The sequence below is a fragment of the Festucalex cinctus genome, chromosome 18, assembly GCF_051991245.1.
Source record: "Festucalex cinctus isolate MCC-2025b chromosome 18, RoL_Fcin_1.0, whole genome shotgun sequence".
Taxonomy (NCBI): domain Eukaryota; kingdom Metazoa; phylum Chordata; class Actinopteri; order Syngnathiformes; family Syngnathidae; genus Festucalex; species Festucalex cinctus.
The window spans coordinates 19,069,435-19,089,898 of NC_135428.1; the positions used below are offsets into that span (position 1 = coordinate 19,069,435).

General features: G+C 39.2%; 1 protein-coding gene across 6 annotated transcripts in view; it reads left to right on the forward strand.

The window, feature by feature from the left end:
• robo4 (roundabout, axon guidance receptor, homolog 4 (Drosophila)) overlaps positions 1 to 16,496 on the forward strand; it is a 41,160-nt gene extending 24,664 nt beyond the window's left edge. For 3 of the 6 annotated variants that reach the window (XM_077505785.1, XM_077505789.1, XM_077505790.1), the window contains 10 exons: positions 324 to 495; positions 615 to 812; positions 1,010 to 1,067; positions 1,143 to 1,255; positions 3,405 to 3,725; positions 4,003 to 4,104; positions 4,220 to 4,355; positions 6,187 to 6,423; positions 6,539 to 6,861; positions 9,137 to 12,092. In XM_077505785.1, coding sequence (XP_077361911.1) covers positions 324 to 495; positions 615 to 812; positions 1,010 to 1,067; positions 1,143 to 1,255; positions 3,405 to 3,725; positions 4,003 to 4,104; positions 4,220 to 4,355; positions 6,187 to 6,423; positions 6,539 to 6,861; positions 9,137 to 9,318 — 1,842 coding nt within the window. In that variant the 3' untranslated portion in view covers positions 9,319 to 12,092. Of the gene's footprint in view, positions 1 to 323; positions 496 to 614; positions 813 to 1,009; positions 1,068 to 1,142; positions 1,256 to 3,404; positions 3,726 to 4,002; positions 4,105 to 4,219; positions 4,356 to 6,186; positions 6,424 to 6,538; positions 6,862 to 9,136; positions 12,093 to 15,966 lie in introns of those variants that run through there. The other 3 variants (XM_077505786.1, XM_077505787.1, XM_077505788.1) reach the window with 3 other exon arrangements.
• The last annotated feature ends 3,968 nt before the right edge of the window (positions 16,497 to 20,464 follow it).

Genomic DNA, 20,464 nt, shown 5'->3' on the forward strand with positions numbered 1-20,464 from the left:
TGTGGGCAGACTAAAGCACACCTGTGCATTAATCATGGTGTCTAATCAGCATCTTGATATGGCGCACCTGTGAGGTGGGATGGATTATTTCGGCAAATCAGAAGTGCGCACTAGCGCAGATTTAGACTTGTTTGTGAACAATATTTGAGAGAAATGGTGATATTGTGAATGTGGAAGAAGTTTTATATTTTTGAGTTCATCATAAAAAATGGGAACAAAAATAAAAGTGTTGCGTTTATATTTTTGTTGACTATATAATTCGAACTTCGTATTTTTGTGGAATGTTGCTGCGCAAACCTGATGCAAACTGTTTCTTCATTCAGGTGTGGTGTGTAGAGTCATTTGAGCAGCACTATCAAAACTGGACTGTTGGTAGCAACCAGCACTGGCTTGAAATTTGTGCCCTGCAACCAGGGAATCGCTATTGGATTACCCTAGCAGCAGTGAACGGGGCTGGAGTAGGGGTGCCAAGTGACCCCCATGGATTTGTCATAAGTAAGCTAAAACACATTTGAACAATTTTCAGCACAATGCAAACACTGTTTGCAATCAATTCTGTCTTACAGCCACATGTAGAATTATTTTTGGGGTAAATCATTTTGTTTGTTTCAAAGACCCACAGATAAGATTTGCTCCGGAATCAGAAAGCCAGAGACCGGATCAGTCTCCTTTGCTGACGCTGCTCCAGGACCCGGTTTTGATCGGCAGCATTGGTGCCCTCCTGTGGTGCATTTTGATGGTTGCAGCGGTCTGCCTTTTAAGACGCCACAGCAAAATGGCTCATCTAATTCCAGGACGTGACAGGGCTAAAGGTGTGGAATTGACCAAAAATTAAAACTAACCACTTACATATTGAAAATGTCCTCAGACAGTTAGACATTGATTAGTTGATTGAAGGGTTGACTTTAATTAATCAATGCAAAGCACTTAAAGTTGCATGACAAATATTGTGTAAATAAAGTTTGACTGAATGATTGAATTGACTGAATGATGTGATTTTTCTCCATAGGTTTGCGAAGACAAGCGAGTGAGGATATCTTCATTAATCACAGGTCAAAAGGAGTGAGGTGTGAGATGTCGTACGGTATTTCGGAATGGCCAGCTGATTGAAACTTACCTGCGATGTGATTCCTCCTCTTCAGGATAACATCAACAGACTCTCCGTGGATCTCTGAGAGTTGGAGACCGGCTTTTAACAAGAAGTACCAAGACTTGTGGGCTCAGGGTCATAAACCTTCAGGGACGAGGAACACAAGTGAGTATTGACTAGATAAATTGAGAAATCGATGGATTCTGACTGAAGTGTTTTTCTTTCTTTTCTTTTTTAATTTCTAATTTTTCCTTCTCACAAAATAAAAAATGCAATGTCAACACTTTGTTCTAATACTTTAATCAAGATTTATTTTGCCATCAAGATGCTGGCACCCCTAGATACTCCACTGCCTGATACGGAAAATGCCTTTCCCACTCATCTCTGTTTTGATTTATGAATTGGAGCCTGTTGCCATATCACATGCTAATGATTTCAGGTGTGAGATAGTTTTACAGCTTTTGCATTTATTTGAGACACCCTTTATATTCCAAGAAATAGCCTTACAGTCATGAATGGGTTCATTGACAGCATCCTGCGTGTTGCTAAGCGCAGTGTGAAAAGGCCGTTGCCGATTCCATTCATTAGTATGTGAGTATGTGCTGCAAGGACGCGATGATGCAATGCCTTGGTGAGTCGCGTTGGTGGGCGCAAGGTTGTTATGACGCAACGCGCCATCTTATTGAAAAAAAAAATAAATTTATCTGAGAGTGGTGTTGTGCTGACATCAGAAGATTTCAAGAGAGAAGCTGGCAGAGTGATTTAAAAGTGCTAACAAAGGTTAAAGTACCACTGATTGTCACGGCCATCTAAGTGGGGTGAAATTCATTCTCCGCATTTGACCCGTCGCTCGGGGATCATTTGGTGATCTAACCCCCCCCCCCCCCAATTCCAACTCGTAATGCTGAGTGTCAAACAAGGAGGCAAATGGGTCCCATTTTTATAGTCTTTGATATGTCCAGCCAGGGATTGACCCCACGACCTTCCAGTACCAGGGCATACACTCTAGCACTAGCTCATAATAAAGTCAAACAACCGGAAAAGCCTCCCTGTTATTATTTCCTGATTTGTTTTACTGGCTGTCCATATAAACGTATACTGTACTGTTCTATTTGGCAACACTTTGCACCATTTAGTCTTAATTTTATCAGCCATTTTAAAATTTAATCTCAGTTTTAGTCCAGTTTCTAATCCACTTGTTAGTTTTTTATCAGTAAACCTAATCCCATTTTTATTTACTCTCCTTTTAGTAGACTATAAGTTAATTTTAGTTCTAGAAAAAAAAAAATTATTCGTCTAGTTTTAGTCAACCAATCCTCTCAACATGTTAGTCTAGTTTTAGTCACGGCAATCATGTTAGCTTTTTATTTTATAAAGATATTGAACATTTCCATTTTATGTAAAATTACTTGACATAAAATCCTCTCTCATCTTCTGATTTAAAACTTCTCACACAATTACAGTATATAAACAAGTGGATATTATAACTCCATGCTACAAACTAGTAAGTTAGCTAGCATTAGTTAGCTTAGCAGTCTGATTAACATTGTTGGAACTTTATAGCAGTTGGATTAATTTTACATTATCAGCAACCACCACCAAACTTTTTGTTAATTTACCACAATGTCTTGAACTGCGATGTGTTTCTACAGGTTTGTTGTGTTCTTTTCTAGCTAACTTGTGTCCACATTTCTTCCCTTCAACTAAAATGAAGCATAGCGGTTTTATACTTTAATGTAGCGATATTGTGTCTATAATGTGTTTGTGTCACTGTGTGTTAGTGACAGATTAGCAGAGACAGGATTTTACAAAATGATAATTTTCTATCTTTGTTTGTGAACTAAAATGTCTATAGATTTTTAGTCCAGTTTTTATTGAGCTACATTTTCGTCTCGTCTTTTTTTTACTCGAAAATGCATACTGATTTAGTCCCTATTATTGTTTAATGAGGGTCTAGTCGAGTCTAATTTTCGTCCGGTAAAATTTTTTTTAACGAAATTAACACTAGCACCATTAATTATGTTTGTCTGTTTTGGTATTGGCAAATTCAAGTACACTTTAGTGTCCTAATTTATGAGGGGCTCTGGACGGCATTTATTTCATGTGAACTTCATAACCTAACTGGATTATTTTTTTAATTTATTTTTAATGTTCTATAAATTTACACGACTTGAAATAGTCCATCATATATATATATATATAATAATCCAGGGCTATTCCAGTTGCTGCATTTTGGTTGTGGACTATTTCATTTTGGCTCCCTTGGACAGTGAATTACATACCACCAATCATATTTGAATGCATGTTTCATCAGACTTTCGAGTGCCAACCAGGAAGGGCCCGAGCTGCAGGGACCCAGCTGTTCCTATTGTGACTGACAGCTGTGGCGTCTACGGCACCTTTTACGTTGACCTCATGGGAAATGGGCTCAAGACCTTCAACAGTCCCAGGCATTACCCCAAAATGCCTCATGGTCTGCCACAACAGCAAGGATTTGAGACCATTCAGATATTCACTCAGCCTAAGACCTCACCTCTCACTAGTAGAGAGATGTTGCCATGGAAACAGTCCATAAGACCTCAGCCCAAAATGGGTGTTTTGAGGGAGTCGTGGGAGAAGAGCCACATCAAGCAAGGTGATAATGGTGAATTATATTATAATATTACGACTTTGTTGATGCAATATTCATGTTCCCTTTCTGGTGAATGTCTGTGAATGCTGTCTTTCAATGACTACTTTCAAAGCGACAGTAAGATTTTTTTTTTTTCTCAGTCTCCACAAACTAATTAAACTTGCTCACAAAAATATGATAATTTGATATGTGCTGTTTGAGTTTCCAGTGGTTTTATTTAATTTAAATGCTATGAATAATTCTGCCTGAGTTATGACAATTGTTTTATTTTTCCCTGCAGAGTTGCATGCAGTGAACAGTGTACCCATAGTACAAATCAGGAACCAGGTTGCCCCATCTTATGTCCAACAGAGATTCAGTCATGTGCCATCGGGTCAGCTCGGTATGGTTAAAAATTCAACCACTCATCACTGACACCTCCATTTATAATTGTCTTCTGATGTTGTAGTTGCAATCTCAACCTTTCTGTTATATGTCTGTACACTTCGGACATCCAGAGTATAATCAGTTTGCTGACAGTCCTCGAGTGCTGCAGAATTCTGCGTCACTACACCTGATAGATGTGCGGCCACCACCACATCGATTTCACTTGGAGGAAGCTGCAGACATGCACAGTCTGACCTCAGATGAAGGGTAAGACACATATCAGAAATAGTGATAGACTATCGGCCAGTAATTGGGGCTGATATTTGGCATGTAATTTTTTTCATTACATAAGTTTGTTTCAAAACACTTTTGAAACATGTTACAAACGTGCAGAGACTGGTTAGCGCTCTATTTTTGTGCCCACTAACTGACTACCTCCTTCAGCTAGCTGGCTTCAGCCTCCCCCCCCACTGCTGCCATTCAGCATTTAATTCAGGGGTTACTAACTCCGGTCCTCAAGAGCCCCTATCCTGCAAGTTCGGTCCTCGAGAGCCACTATATCCAGCCTGTTTTCCATGTCTCCCTCCTTCAGCGCAACTGAATCTAATGTTCAGCTAATCAGCAAGCTTTGCAGAAGCCTGTTAACGATCCTGATCGTGAATCAGGTGTGTTAGTGGAGAGAAACATGGAAAACGGGCTGGCTAGGGGCTCTCGAGGACCAAACTTGGCCACCCCTGTTTTAGATGTATCCCTCCTCCAACACACCTGATTGAAATGATCAGCTCATCCGCAAGCTCCACAGAAACCTGATAACGATCTTAATCATTTGAATCAGGCGTGTTTCATGAGGGAAACATTTAAAACCTGTAGGATAGAGGCGCTTGAGCACTGGAGTTGGTGACCCCTGATTTAATTATTCTGCCGTCACTATGTTGTTGACATAGATTAGCAATGGGCATGTGGCTCACGCCCACTCTCTCGCTGGCCCTTGATGAATTAAAATAAATAAATAAATCCCCCATTCTAATGGTACTCCCATATTGGAGGTTTATCAGCATATTCTGAAGATTTAAAAAGAAATATATAATTTTCCTTTTTTGCTCAATTCATTTCAATGGCCCACATTTATTCACAGATTTTTCGTATTCGCTGTCTGGCACATGTTTTGACCATATTTAAAATGGCATTTTTGTTATACCTCAGGTTAGGTGCCCCTCAGGGGCACTGATGAAAAATGGTGGCCCCCCTAACTACTGACATCATTTTAGCTGTCCATTCGTCATAGATGGATTAAAAAAAACAAAAAAACTGCAGTAAATAAATATTAATTTTCAGACCAATTGGGTAAAATTGGATGTTTCAATGATGTCGATCTCTCAAAGCACACGAATTGTTGTGGCATAGTACTTAACTCATTCACTCCCAGCCATTTTCACTGAAGCAACCCCTTTTAAGATTCATCGATATTCACTTACCTGGTTAAAACACTTGTCAAAAAGTGCTTGTTGCAACATGGCCCTGGCTGATCTCTTATATTCTGCTGCCCCCTGCTGGCCGTTTTTTGTAATAACTACCATTGCTTTAAGCCACCTCTTCATGACAAAAGCTGCATCAAAGCCTTCTGTACGCTCTTGCTTTAAAACAAAACAAAAAACAAAAAAAAACATGTAAAGACATTTTTGGGAGGGAAGGACAAAGTATTAAAAACGTATTTACACGTTTTTGGGTTTGAATGAGTTAAACATGGTATAAGCAGTATAAAAAAGGATGGAAGCCATTAGTGAATGTCATTAAAGCTAACAGAGGTTAGGCTCTGCTAATAAAGGTGCTTTTAGAGGCTCACAGGTATTTACAATAACTACATGAAACCGTATCTTCTTTCTTCTCTAATTTCTGATTAGCAAGCTAATGCTTTTTTTCCTCCACTTTCACTGGTAAATGATGCCTATATTGTGTCTACAGTGCTGAAAGGTTTGTACAAACACTGAGCACATTGTTTTATTGTTCTGAGGAGCTAATTATAAAGAGGAACTGCAATGTTTGGCATCGGTCTGTGTAACACTAAAAGAAAGGGCGCCTTGTTTCACAATCTTCTCAGATCCAGTCGCTCCACCAAGCTAACAATGGATCTGGGCTCACTCCAGTCAGTGTGTGATACGTCAGGCGACTATCTACAGCCAGGATCCACCACCACCACCAACATTAACTACCCTTCCTACAGCCCTCTATCCGCTTCACTGTCCAGCAGAGCTCTGGATGAAGAACAGGATGGCACGCTAACTGCACAGGAAGCCACTCGGTGTCTGGAGCTGAATCCCAAACACGAGAAATCTAGGTATAAATGCAATTTAAAAAAAAAAAAGTCTGACCCACAACCTTTTTTTTCATTGATTCTACCTTTATTTCAAATAAAAGAATGTCAATAGCTGACCAAGTCATCATTTTCTCAGCAGTGCCCTTTCTTGCCTCCGCCCTCTTACCACCAACATGGAGCAAAACAGTGAGCGCAACCCTCCTGCTCAGGGACCCCCTGACACTTCCTCTGAGGCCCCGGCGATTGGATTGCATCATGCTCGCCTTCAAAGCTCACCTTCCTCCTGTTACAGTGACTGGGACAGCTCCCTATGGAACACCTGGAGCTCAATGACGGATGAAAACTTTGCAAGTGCCCGTACAAGTCTAATCAGCTCCGTAGACAGCTGCTACACTAATGCCAGTAGCAACTTTGCCCACTTTCTGACAATGGAGTCTGTTTCTGGAGCTTCGTTGTCAGGTAAGCAGAGAAAGAATCTTACAGTGTTGTTGCAAAAACATTGCCACTATGTCAATGGTCCTCAACCTTTTTCTGACTCAAACAAGTACGTACTGGATTTTTTGGACTGGAAGTTACACTTTTTTTCATAGCTTGGCTTGACTTATACTTATATCTTATACTCAGGTCCGACTTGTACAGTATAGAGCTTCGACTCCCCATTCCCCAATAATGATAACAGTGAATGAATTCTGGTTGTATTCGAAACTTCAGTTTCTCATTTATTTCAAGATTAAAATAGTTTAACTAGAATCCCACATCACATTGTGGCCAAAGGGAGAATCCTGGTTGGTTTTTGAACCTTTTGGTGCTGTAAATAGTAAATCCATGTGTGGCGGATGCTGCATGCCAAACTAGCGAGCTATCTGGGGAGATCGTCCCTTTGCTTGTTGCCATGAGGGGCTGTACCAAACTAATGACGTGTCACACATTAGTTGCCAACTTAACATGAATGATTTTTCTTCTTTATTCTTCTTCTGTTTTTCTTCTTCACTCTACCTTTGTCCACAATGCGATGCAGGTTTCTAGTTAATGTAATGTATGTAAGTATGAATTCTGAAATAATAATGATAACTATATTTTTACTCCCAAAAATGTATTTGTTTTTTGTTTTTTTTTTCATGTCTTTGTATGCAAAAGCATACAGAAGGCTTTGATGGAGCTTCTGACATTAATAGGTGGCTTAAAGCAATGGTAGTTATTCCAAAAAACGACCAGCAGGTGGCTGCAGAGCATAAGAGATCAGCCAGGGCCATGTTGCAACAAGCTCTTTTTGTTTGTTTCAATGGAGGAATGTGACTATTGATGAAACTTAGCTATATTCTAATGCTAATTTCTGCAAAACGGAAACGGATACAAATATAGGTTTTTCTTCCTAATGAAAGAATAGACTTTCCTTTGGTAGGTTCCATATGTTTATAGGAAGAGAACACAATATTCTGTGGGCCTAGCAAAATCAGTTAAAATCCAGTAAAACAGCCGGGAGCAAAGGGGGTTGTTTCAGTGAAAATGGCTGAGAGTGAATGGGTTTTACTCACAAATTGACTTTGTGAGAAATCAACCCAAAATTTGAATGTTATATACTACATGTGGATATACAGGTTTATTGTATCATCTGCCATCTGATGGAATAGCATTTAAACTGACATGAATAGATGAACAAAGATACATTTGTAATGAATACATTTTCATAAAATGTAGTGAAATAAGATAATTTCCCACGGCACTCCCGATGATCCCTCACGACATTGCACGGTGCCAATGTAATCACATTTTTGTAATACAATCCAAGACCATTATAAATATTATATTTGCAGGATTATGTCTAGTTATAACATTGATTATTATTTCATTGTACAATTATTGTGTATTGCAACATTATTATTTTATTCACTAATTGCTTGGGAGTAATCACACATTTCTATAGCCATATGGTGGCCTTCAATGTTTATTTTTAACGTCAAATAGTCTTGCTGCGCTCGTTCATCTGCAAAAAAAAACAAAAAAAAAACGCTCTGCGCTGACATATTTTAAGCCAGCTGTTCTTTGTTATTGCTTCACAATTAAATCATGGCTAGCCTAAGGTGAGGTTCTTAATGCTCATTCTTCAAGACCATTAACAGAACAGTAAGATAAAATATCACAGGAAGTGCTGAAAGTAAAATCAAGTAGCCTAACAGCACTGTTGTTGTTTTTTACATACATTATGCGGTTATCTGACTTGTAACTTTATGTTAACATAATTCAGTATCTCAATCATGTATTAATAAGGCAAAGAAAATAATTTCTGTACTCGGCATCATTCACAGTCATTCACCAAACATCTGACTGAAGGCTGCCGCACTATCGCAACCATTTCATTTTAGTATGCACTTTTGTGTTCATCCACTAGATGGTGTCCTTACTTTAAAAATAATCCCAAATCTCACCACTGTTCTTGTCTGGCTTGTTGTCAGATTCAGCTTTCCCATAGATAGAAAACGTTTCAGTCGCCTTTGCAGATTAGCGCTTTTGTTCATGTGAGGGGTGTGTGTGCACATACCAAGGTGGAGTAGCAGAGTATGCGCAAGTCACAAGACAAAGTCTAACCTAAAAGTTACTCTGACCAAAAAAATATCTAATTGTGTAAATTATGTGCAACTGTGCCTGTTGTGTATTGTACTGTTATACTGTATAATCCCTCTTTCTCACAAGTACTGTCAATACACATTAACACACTCTCCACTTATGTGTTTAGACTTTTCTCCACCAGCTTCCCCTCTCAGCGGCCTGTATCCATCATTTTGTGCTGAGGGCAACACGCTCAGAGAGCTGGACGCTGTTCCTGCGTGGGACTGGAGCATGAACTGGATGGACGAAATGGAGGCACAGTACAGAGCCCACTATTATGGCGGAAATACAAAACCCTTAAACACTTAAAACATTTGCTCAGGTTTGTCACAACTACTTCACATCAAAGCGCTTAGACCAGGGGTGTCCAAACTATTTAATTTGAGGGCCACATACAGAAAATCAGAAGGACTCAAGGGCCACATAATGTTATGAAGAGAAATTCTGTTTAGTCCTAAAAATTGTACAAATAATTTATTTGTGCTTTTGCTTATTTAGAAAAATGCTACAGTATATAAACCAATTTATTTGTAATATGGCAGGAGGGTTATGATAGTTTTGGAATTCTTCATTTTAGTTAGTCTTTATTAGTTTTCAGGGTGGTTCTGTTATTAGTTTTGTTCTTTAAAAATGCTTAGTTTTAGTTTAGTTTGTTAGTTTCAGTATTAGTATTAGTTTTTTTTAGTTTTTTTTAAAATGTGTATTACTTGAGCGCAATATTTAAAAAAAACACCATGGGAGCAACGCCATCTGAATGTGCTTTTCTATTCGTTGCTGCTAGATGTCGTCACTTCTGTGTGACATACTTTCAAACGTCATTATTCCGGTTTATATCAAAATAAATCTACTAAAAATCACATTTAAAATTATCCCCAAAGGCTCATGCATTAACGTAATTACCAAAGACTAAAACGAAGGACGTTTGCTATAATTCTAGTTAGTTTTGTAAACATAAAATGTAGTTTCTGTTAGTTTTTATTTTTTAAAGAGCATTTTCGTTTTTATTTTATTTTGGTAACAATATTGTTTTTTGAATTTTAGTTTTAGTTTTTTCATTAGTTTTAGTTGACTAAAATAACCTTTAATAGCACCAGTTTTTCTATACCCTTCCTTCTTACTTTGACCATCTCCAAACATTTTTGTTTTGTTTATTTTATTTCAGTCAAATGCCATTTTTAGCATATGTCACCGGCCACTGAAAAATGGATGGCGGGCCGCAAATGGCCCCTGGGCCGTAGTTTGGACACCACTGGCTTAGACACAGTTTTGTCTTCACAGCCCGTATGTATGTATAATGTAAAAACCTTAAAATATTTAATGGTTTCCAAGAATATGTGAATATCCAGGTTTTATGTTTGACTATTCTGTTTTTTTGTCGTTTTTCTCTGATCTCTGTAATTGTTTCCTCAGGTCACATTATAGACGTATGTGACAGTATGTGTCATCCTGCAAATGACGTTATTTTTTTTTCCCCTCACTGTATTGCTGTCACTCAATAGAGAGGAGGATAATGAGAACAAAGCTTTCTTGGAATGTTCTCACCTGCTATGTTTTGAAAAAGACACAAAGCCAGTGAGATAATCATTAAGCACAAGGAATACCAAGTGAGCTTTTCTCACAGCTGATTTTCATGTTTGCTGCAGGATTTTATAAGAGCTGACAGCCCATCAAGTAGTGTGTTGCTTCTAATTTTTGATTTACTTGCACACATTCGGATTATTATGTCAGGATAAATATGAAAGTGTGCCGCCAGGGATTTGGTGCTTCATTAAAACAATCTGACTTTGGGCCCCTCCAAGTCAATGCCACAAATTGAAATGCTAGTTTTAGGGCCCCTGTCAGTCAGGTGCTGTCATCACTCCCAACCACCACCATCACCTATATTATGGCAGCCTTGTAAATCCATTAGTGGTAATTTAAAGATGTGTGAACATATATCAATTTATTATTGACATTAGACAGTAAACATTTTTGACTGGCATGACTTTAATAGTTAACTCACAATTAATCACAAATTTTAAAATTTGTTGTGAAGATACACTAAAATATGTTTTATAGGTTTCATACTAGTTTCATAAATCATAACATTGAGTTAAAATTAAAAGAGATGTAGTGTACTGTAAAAACAAGTGTGATCGTGATATGTGTTGAGGTCATTTTTCTGCCACTAGATGGCATAATTGAATTTGTAAGACGTTGGTGAAAGCTCAGTGCAAATTTCATATTAAGGACTATCTAATCTTTAACATGAAGTACCTTGTGAAATTTGCATATTTTTTAAATTGTAAATTACAACTTGACCCCAGTCTCTCCAAATATATGCATTATCATTAAATTTATTACTGCAAAATTTTGACGTGGATGTGTCCGCTGCGTTGCGACTCCAATTCTCCCAGTAAAGGCTTTCCAAGTAAGGGGCGGTCATTAATCGCGCGTTTAAAAATGAGTGGCATTAAAGGAACTTTAATAAATTAACTCAAAATGAACACACGGATTTTGACACCCCTAGCCAACGTATGTTCAAATGTATTTACAAATACATTTGGACAAAACCGCAAATACATTTGAACATACCTGTAGGCTAAATGCTACAAGCATAGCATATTTTCCAATAAAGCCACGGGGCATTATTGTGAATGCTCAAGTCAATACCCCATTGCATTATGGGGGGAAAAATGGCAAACGGACATAATAAAGTTCAGAATAAACGTACGTACATAAAAGTACGGTTGAATGTATTTGCGAATATTTTCAAACGTATTTGCAACTGTGTATTTAAATACGTTCAAATGTACTCGCCAGTCAAAATGTTTTGTCCACAGTGGCATTTCAATGCTTCTGTACTTATTACAAGATTTGTATATATTAATTGTCTTTATATGCAAACTGTAGTTGTCGTGTTAGAGAAGTAGAAAATATATGTTTCAATGTATTTGCATTACATTTAACTAATCTGAGATCATATATGCTTGAATTTTTATTTTATTTTGTAACTAATTTAACAGATTTATTTTGTTGGAATGGAATCAGGTTTGCCATTTACTTTATTTTTATTTTTTATTTTTTAAGATTTGACATTTAAAATGTTCATGAGATCCAAAATAAAATGTGAAATACATAAATGTGACGTAATTTCCATGCAAGCGTTTTACAGTGTGTTTGTTTGCATGATAATTACACAAGTATGACTTGATTCATCATGTGAGCCTCTCCAGTGTGATCTGTCAGCTAGTGTGTGCGGCGCAGTGGAGCTTGGGGCTTCGTGTAGAAACATATGGCTTTAAGTGAAGGAGACAGATGAAGGATAATCCCTTTTCTCTTGTACGCAAAAGCGCGCGCACGCATACATTCTCACACAAATTGATTGAAAATGCAGCACAGTGCAAATTCTTGTTAACACTGATCTTTGCCTCTCTTGAAATGTCACTTTTCCTGCTTCAACTTTTCTCCTAATTGTCTTGCAGTCGCATTTTGCTGAAGAATAACTGGCAAAGGACAAAGCTTGTTTTTAAATACTCCACACATAAAAAGCTGATCCTGACTGGGCTGGTGCAACGCAGCTTATAAATGGAGCAGACAGTAAAGCCCTTCTTTACTCAACGTCCCCAGTTCCATTTGACCCGAGTGACCCAGATACAAGACGAGGATTACAGGGGAAACGCTGTGCTTTGCAGTTTGTGTAAAAGACAGTATTTCTGATTTACTGCAAGAGTTGCTCATGATGGCCCTCATGATGATGAACTGCTAAATTGTGGGAAGGATTATGTTCTCACAAAACAAATTACAAGCATTTTCCTACAAGTAAACCAGTTATAAATAGTAGTACAAAAATATTGACATTATCGTGGTGGAGGGGTTCTTATGTCTCACTGATCGTAGGAGCGAAGTTGGCGGTGAAATGTCCAGAGTTGCGTAATATACAAAATTTTGCTGCTACTTCATTCTTCAGCGCCCTGTGTACCCTTCTATCAGTGCTTGTCCGTCTTTTTTTTTTTTTTTTCCCCCAAGATCCATGTCATTTGGTATTCAACAGTTAACACCTCTGGAAATGCCACGTTTTTGGTGGGGAAGAATCCTGAATTCTGACATCGCCTCAATACATAGTTTGGGTGTTCCTGCTGGGGACTCCATTTTGCAAACAGACTTCATTGCTCACATGGGTAATAACAGTGAGAGATGGAAAAGCGGTGTGATTGAGGGAGTTATAGATTTATTTTGTGTAACTGAGTAGTTGTTTGTCTTAGGGCTGGACATTATTTCTGGGACTTCTACCATGTCTCTTCTACCATGGGTAAGTACATTTTGTGTTTAATAGTGTCATTTTGTCATGTTTAATTCATTCTGAGCTCTTTTTTTTTTTTTGTCTTAAATGTCCGACTCATGTCATGCTATGTAGCTAACTAGCTAGCTTCCCTCCCCCCAAAAAACGAGTTCGCAAACTATTTTATTTTGAAATATACCAGATTTATCTTGATACGAGACGCCCGATTCCTGTCCGGCTCGTGTCATTTCTTCAGCTTCATGAAAATCCGTATGCGGCGTCCGGAAAAAATAGAACGCTTGCGGAAACCTTCCGCATCACCTCTTCCGTTCCGCACCGCAGCTGGTGTGAATTGCCGGTGGACTTTTATGCGTTCTATCCTTGTGGCATCCCCGCACCGCGTCCGTTCCGCAGCCAGTGTGAATTGGGCTTAAGTCTTTCATAAATGTAAGAAAACAGCCCACTTTTAAATTCATGTGAACAGTAAATTTCAAGAAAACAGAAAGATACAAACAAATTCGTCTTTGACATTCCTTTTTTTCTTATTAATTTAGAGGGAAACGATATACGGTCATTTTTATAGAGACTGTTTGAACCCCCACTCCTGATTGGTGGACTGGTTTCACGCTCGTTCCTGGTTGGCTGCTCTCCTCGCTTCCTCCAGCGTCAGTTTTGAACGTTGTGTTTACAAACAGTAACGGGAAAACACCAGACAGTAGCCTACCGTTAACGTTTCAGTTTACATTCACTGTATTAAAAACAGTGTCAAAAATATTAATAATAAAAAAAATGTTCGCAAATTTTGATTTAGGTTTGGTCATATTTTTGAAAGTTTTGGTCATAACATTGCTTCCTGAATTGTTTTCTTTTTAATCTAGTTTTAGTTGACAAAATCCTGTAAGATTATAGCTGACAAAAATATATATATATGTTTATATTCACTATTAAATATTATTAAATTAATAAATATCCATCTGTTGGGTCACTGCTCCCTGCCTACTATTAATATACTGTAACCTCAAATTGAAAAAATATATGACTTGTAATAAGAGGAGTAGGCTCAGCTGTTGCCATGGCAACCTTAGTAGTCTGTAAGACTATTTGGGAATTATTACTGAGGTCCCTGCTAAGAACGGCATTGCTACAACGTTAAGATTCAAGATGATTTCACGTCATAATTTTCCACATACAATGCAGCAGTGCTTCTGATCTGAGAAGAGTAAACAGCAATTGTCATTCCCAAGTGGTGCTTTCACTGCAACATTTTATTTCTAGCCTCATTGGTTTTGTCTCAATAAGGTCCATTTGCCTTTCACAACCACGTCCCAATCTCCCCATAGGAAGGCTTTATTTGACTTTCCTCTCTCTGTGTATGTATCACAGACAGCAGCCAAAAAGTCGTGAACATCCATCTCCCTTGTCATGGGCAAATTAACATGGAAATTGGGGGGTTGCATTTTGGAATGAGAGTGCAGGGGTTTAAATGATGCCATCCCCTCTCGTCCATCCATTTCTGTCTTTGTGGCTTTCCTCTCCTCTCCTTTCCGGCCGTCCAGCCTCCTCTTTAGACCCCAGTGGGCGTTTTGCCGCTGTCAGCAGCCTAATGAATGAGTTAGTGATTTATAGCACAGAGGGGAGAAAGGAGGGAAGGTGATGTGGGGGAATTAACGGACAAAGGGTGTGGGTCATTCTGTTGAAGGTCAGCGATGTAAATCTTTTTCTTAACTGTCATCCTTTGCTGTTGCTTGCTCGTTTGTGTTAATCAGCAAGCCACACGACGGGTATGCAATATGGAATAGAACTTCAGCAGTGAACGAACAAGATCCCGCATCTCAATAAATGTAATATTTCTGATCTTTACTGATTAGTGTCATTAGTTTAGGACAGGGATTCTTAACCTGGGTTCAATTGAATCCCAAGGTTTTGCCGAAGGTAAAGACACACGCCTGACTCATATGATTGGTGATGATATGCCCCGCTTGGCCGCTACATTGCTTGGCATGTGCTGCAGGGAATTTGGTGCACCTAGTAGTCGACTTGTGACTCTTGTTGTGTGGTTTCTTTGTTATTGTAATCCCTTTAAACTAACTATGTTGAGCCAAAAAAGAAAGTGTTCGGACAAATATGTGCAATAGGAATTCACATGTACTTCATATGAATGGTGTTCCACAGGGTTCAATTCTGGGGCCTTTGCTGTTTTCATTATATCTGATGCCCCTGGGTTCTGAAGAAAAGAGCGGTGGTTGTTTTAAAACGCTCTATAAATAGTCTAAACTGTATGATTTGCGATGTCAAGTTGAGCAATTCTAGTCAAGCCATCTAGCAAAACAACAAAGTAACAGTATTCCTTAAACTGCATTGAGAATTTCAGAACTTGATGAATTCAAGGCGAAGATGAGCCAGATTTGATTAAAAGGCTCACCCTGTTCATTTTGTTCACCAGTAAACCTTAAACCTATCTTTTTTATTTATTTATTTTTATTTTTTTTAAATCCGGGGGTCAATACAAAGCAAAAATAACAAGGGTTAAGAAAATAATTGAAGGGTGTTCAACCCAAATTATTAACTAGTGAGGAATGGGCTCAAAATCATGCTCAAATTAAAGTTGAAAAACCTCACATGCTGATGCAACTTTTGTGAATTTTCTCTACACAACCACCTCAGTAAATATGTGCCTCTGTGTTCACTCCCTACAGGTCATGAGAGGGAATCTCCTGAATCAGGCTAAATCTGTGATATGTCATGGTTGCGGTGTCGGCAGCAACGCGATATCCCACAGGCGCTTGACTGGCTTCAGTTTAAGGGATTGGGTAGTCCAGTCGATATCGATGCCTTTTCATGTCTATAGGAACTGCTGACGGACTCAGGCCACATGAGGTCGAGGATTGAGTCTTCGTAAGTAGAAGGCCCGCTGGGCAGCATATGGTCAAAGGATTTTTTTTTTCCTGATATTTAGTCTGAGTACACCTGACTGGAAAATGTATGTCTGTCAAGACCATATTAGGATGTGTTTATTGAGCAAATGTTAAGATTTACTACCCAGAGATGTGTCTTTCTTATTGTACTTAACAAAACAATCAAAAAAAACCCTTTAAACTTTAATTAGTCTATACATGTAAAAAGTGAAACTGTCTATAGGAATAATTGTAAATAATAAGTTATCATACATTTGATGTAATGAAGAACTGCTTGCAATGAAGAATTGCTTTGCTCAAGACACTGAAGAACCAAAACATCTAACGCAGCAAAACGGTTTGAGCCGAGCAGTGTTCCAACTATGCCTTGCATTTGCATTTTAGGGTTGGAACACCCATGTAACTAGGGGCGTGGAAAACCAAATAAATAGAGAGGGTGAGGAGAGGAATCTTTAGAGAGTGTAGGAGTGAATTGTGTCAGTCAGTTCCTCTCCTCTCTCCTTGCAAGCCCTGAACTGAGTGTCTTCTCTCTTTTTTTGTCGTGTTTAATAGACGTCAAACAGGTAACCCTGACACTATCTGACATTGTCATTTAATCAATTGCTAGCAGTGGTTCTTACCCCGGGTTTTCACTGGATGCGGTTGCGGTGCGGTTGCGGTGCGGTGCGTCTTGACTGCGTGCTCCGGACGGGTCAATTTTTTTGTCAATCCACACCGGCTCCGCACAGCTGCGGTCCGGCAGCTCCGTCGCCGCCCACTTCCCAACGTGTTTCGCGGGACCGCGCGCGCGCGATCATGTGGCATTTCACAACGACAAACATACAGAAAGTCTGTGCTCAACAGAGAAGCAGAAAGAGAGGTGGACTTCTTTTGATTTAACCTGTTCTTTTTCTTCTGCTATGAGATTCCATGCAGCATCCTTTTTTTGGTTGTCCTTGTAAAGTATATTAATAACGAGAGTTGGGTCAGTGCGGGTCCACTCTTTATTTCTGTCTTCCGCGTCCGGCTGCCGCTCAGTACGGCAAGCGAGACGGGCACAACAAGCAATCGAGAACATCAAACTCACAATACATTACAGTCCTTATAAAAAGGATGTGCCGTGTCATATATTATTTTGTGGTTTTCCACCTCCAATATAAACCTCTCCTCGTCCATGTTCGCTGGTGTCTAAACCGTGAATGAGCACATGGCCCGGCGACGCCCACGTCACGTTTTGCTGAAAAACTTGCGAAATAGGAGCTGGCGAGTGTTTTATTCTGAAAGGTAACCGGAAATTTATTTTGAAACTGCCTCGGTCTTCCTGTCCCGCTCGATGTGTTTTGTGCTAGCTTGCCATTTGCCGGAGGCCTACCGCTGCGGCGTCCGGCAAAAATAGAAAATAGGTCTATCCTTGCGGAAGGCTTGCGGCACGCCGCAGGCCTTCCGCAGTTGACACGCAACGCACCCGCAAGCGGTGTAAACTGCACCATTCGAATGAATGGAATCTAATTGCTTGCGTCGCCGGACCGCACCGCAACCGCACCGCAACCGCATCCGGTGAAAACCCGGGGTTAACCGTTTGATCGAACCTTAGGGCGTCGGTGAGTCCGTCTCAGGCAAGATCAAGACATACACTGTGTGTAAGTGTTCCCTTTCCACAACTCTTTAGATGAAAAACACTCAACTTTTTGGTGTCAACAAATCGTAGTGTACCCCTTTATTGCTAAGGAAGACCTTGAGATACTATCACCATTTGTTATAAAGCATCTTTGCGAGGATGGTTGCTTTAAAAATGAAGAAAAGGAACAGACTTGTGAAAATGATACGAGGGACACTTGCCAAGGTGAGGCCGCACATTTTTGAGCTTGTCTTAGTAAGGCAACAGTCTCATTCATTTGCAGTAAATATTTATTGTGTTTTGTTCTATGAACACAGTCTTTTCTGTGCAATTGAAAAACGTTTTATTTTTCCATGTACGAAGCTGAGGTTCAGTACCGCCGCAAGGTTAAAAATGATTGATTTAGACTCACAAATTAAATAAAAATCCTCAATTAAATGTTAAGACAATCTGTATTATGCACAATTTGACTGCTCCACTGTCTAGGACAGGGATGGGCAATCTCGGTCCTCGAGGGCCGGTGTCCCTGCAGGTTTTTGAGGCTTCCGTTTTCCAACACAGCTGATATATGATCAGCTCATCAGCAAGCTCTGCATAAGAGGGATAACGATCTCGTTGATTGGAATCAGCTTGTGTTGGAAAACGGAAACCTCAAAAACCTGCAGGGACACCGGCCCTCGAGGACCGAGATTGCCCATCCCTGGTCTAGGATGATTTTATTGATGTACAAATTGTATGTCAAGTACAAATTTTACTGTTTGGTCTTTCAACAGGGAAACAAACTCATGAATAAAACAAGCCAGTCGTATCAATTAAAATAAATGGGTTCGCTGTGAAACTAAATCAAGCAAGACTATCAGGGGCATTGTTGCTCAGCTCCATCCTGTAAAAACAAAAAAAACATTTAACAAGCAGTCTTGTGAAAGGTTTCAACATAATGAAGTAGGCCTGTTAAAACTTGTTTTTATTATTAATACACCAAAGTGAAGTGATTTGTGAAGATGCCTCGTTCACTTGCTCCTTGGAGACGTAACATCAAGCCACAACTCATTCAATTAATACTGAACCATTGCTTTTGACTGTATTATGTCATTGTAACTCAATTTTACTAATATTATTTGCAGATTTTATGGCTAATATGTGACGGCCACATCCAATACGGCAGATGCGCTCACATATCACTTCAAACGACTCATCTGGTTCGTCTTCATTGTAATGTTCAAAAGGTTTGTGGCTCATGTTTTTTTTTTTTTGTTTTTTTGTTTTTTTTTTAACAAATCTGGTTAAAATGTGTCTTTAGTAGCTGAGCGCCAACCCCAATGTAATATGTCCCCCATTTATTCTGTGATTCTGCCAGAATTATTATTTTTTATTAATCATTATTTCCCTTCCATCAAAACACCTGATTGAAATGATCAGCTATCACCAAGCTCTGCAGGTGCCCGACAATGATCCTGATTGCTTGAATCAGGTGTGTTGGAGAAGGGAAACATCTAAAACATCCAGGACTCCAGCCCTCGAGGAGCTAAGGTTGAGACTTGTGGTCTAAATATGTAATGTATGAAAACTAAAAATTGCATAATGACCGAAAACTGTGATTATTGTTGCCAACATTTATGTTGACAACCTCTGAAAGTTTTGGATCGATACCCTGATATTATCGACTCTTTGGAAAATCAGTGTTGTTAGAAAAATGTAAATATCCAATTAACACTTGTCTCACTATTATGACGGCATATTAGGGCCTCGTATAAATATAGAATTTTTTAGCGGGTGGTGGCAATATTCCGAGAAAAAAAACTCACAAATTTGAATTTGTGCCTCGTATATCGTCTTCTGTCCCTGTCGTTGACTTGGCAGCACTTGCGACCGCACGACACCAAAGCCCTCGCTCAAGTTGTTATATACTAAATTTTGAACATGTCCATTCAAGACGTAGTTAGTTGTAGACATGTAATGATTTATAGGCCTTCAGTTTATCTTTAGTATAAAGGCTCAGTTTTTCTATAAGGTAGATTTAAATGTCTATTCATTGCACGGTGGGTAGTCCTGTTAAATCATCTATCCAGCGTGTGAGTAAATATCCCATCAGTCAGAGTTAACTTTTTAAAGTAACATTCACGGTCGTGGGGAGTCAGTTTACTCACATATGAACTCAAATGGCCGTTTTCCACGTCCATTCCGATGTGAACTTTCTGTGAAAATATGCTGACCGGTGTTAGAACCACACGCCACCCTGGAGTTTTTGCCTCCAGCTTAGCCCCGCCCTTTAAATTGGCTCACATTGTTTACAAATTTTGAAGGGGTCTATAAACCAGGGGTCTCCAAGTTCGGTCCTTGAGAGCCCCTATCCAGCCATGTTTCTCTCCACTAACACACCTGATACATGATCGGGATCGTTATCAGGCTTCTACAAAGCTTGGTGATTAGCTGATCATTAGATTCAGCTGTGCTGAAGGACGGAGACATGGAAAACAGGCTATATGAAAGGGCCACTATAAAAATCTATTTTGAAAAAACGAGTAAGTCTTGTTACAGTTGTTTTGATTTGAATCATAAGAAAAACTGTACGCGCTGCAGCATCTTTTCATGCCCTTGACATCAAAAGCACAAAACGCGCGCAACAGAAGCTTGTGTAGTTTGGTAGGTTTGCTTGTAAGACATGACCATCATCTGGAGCGC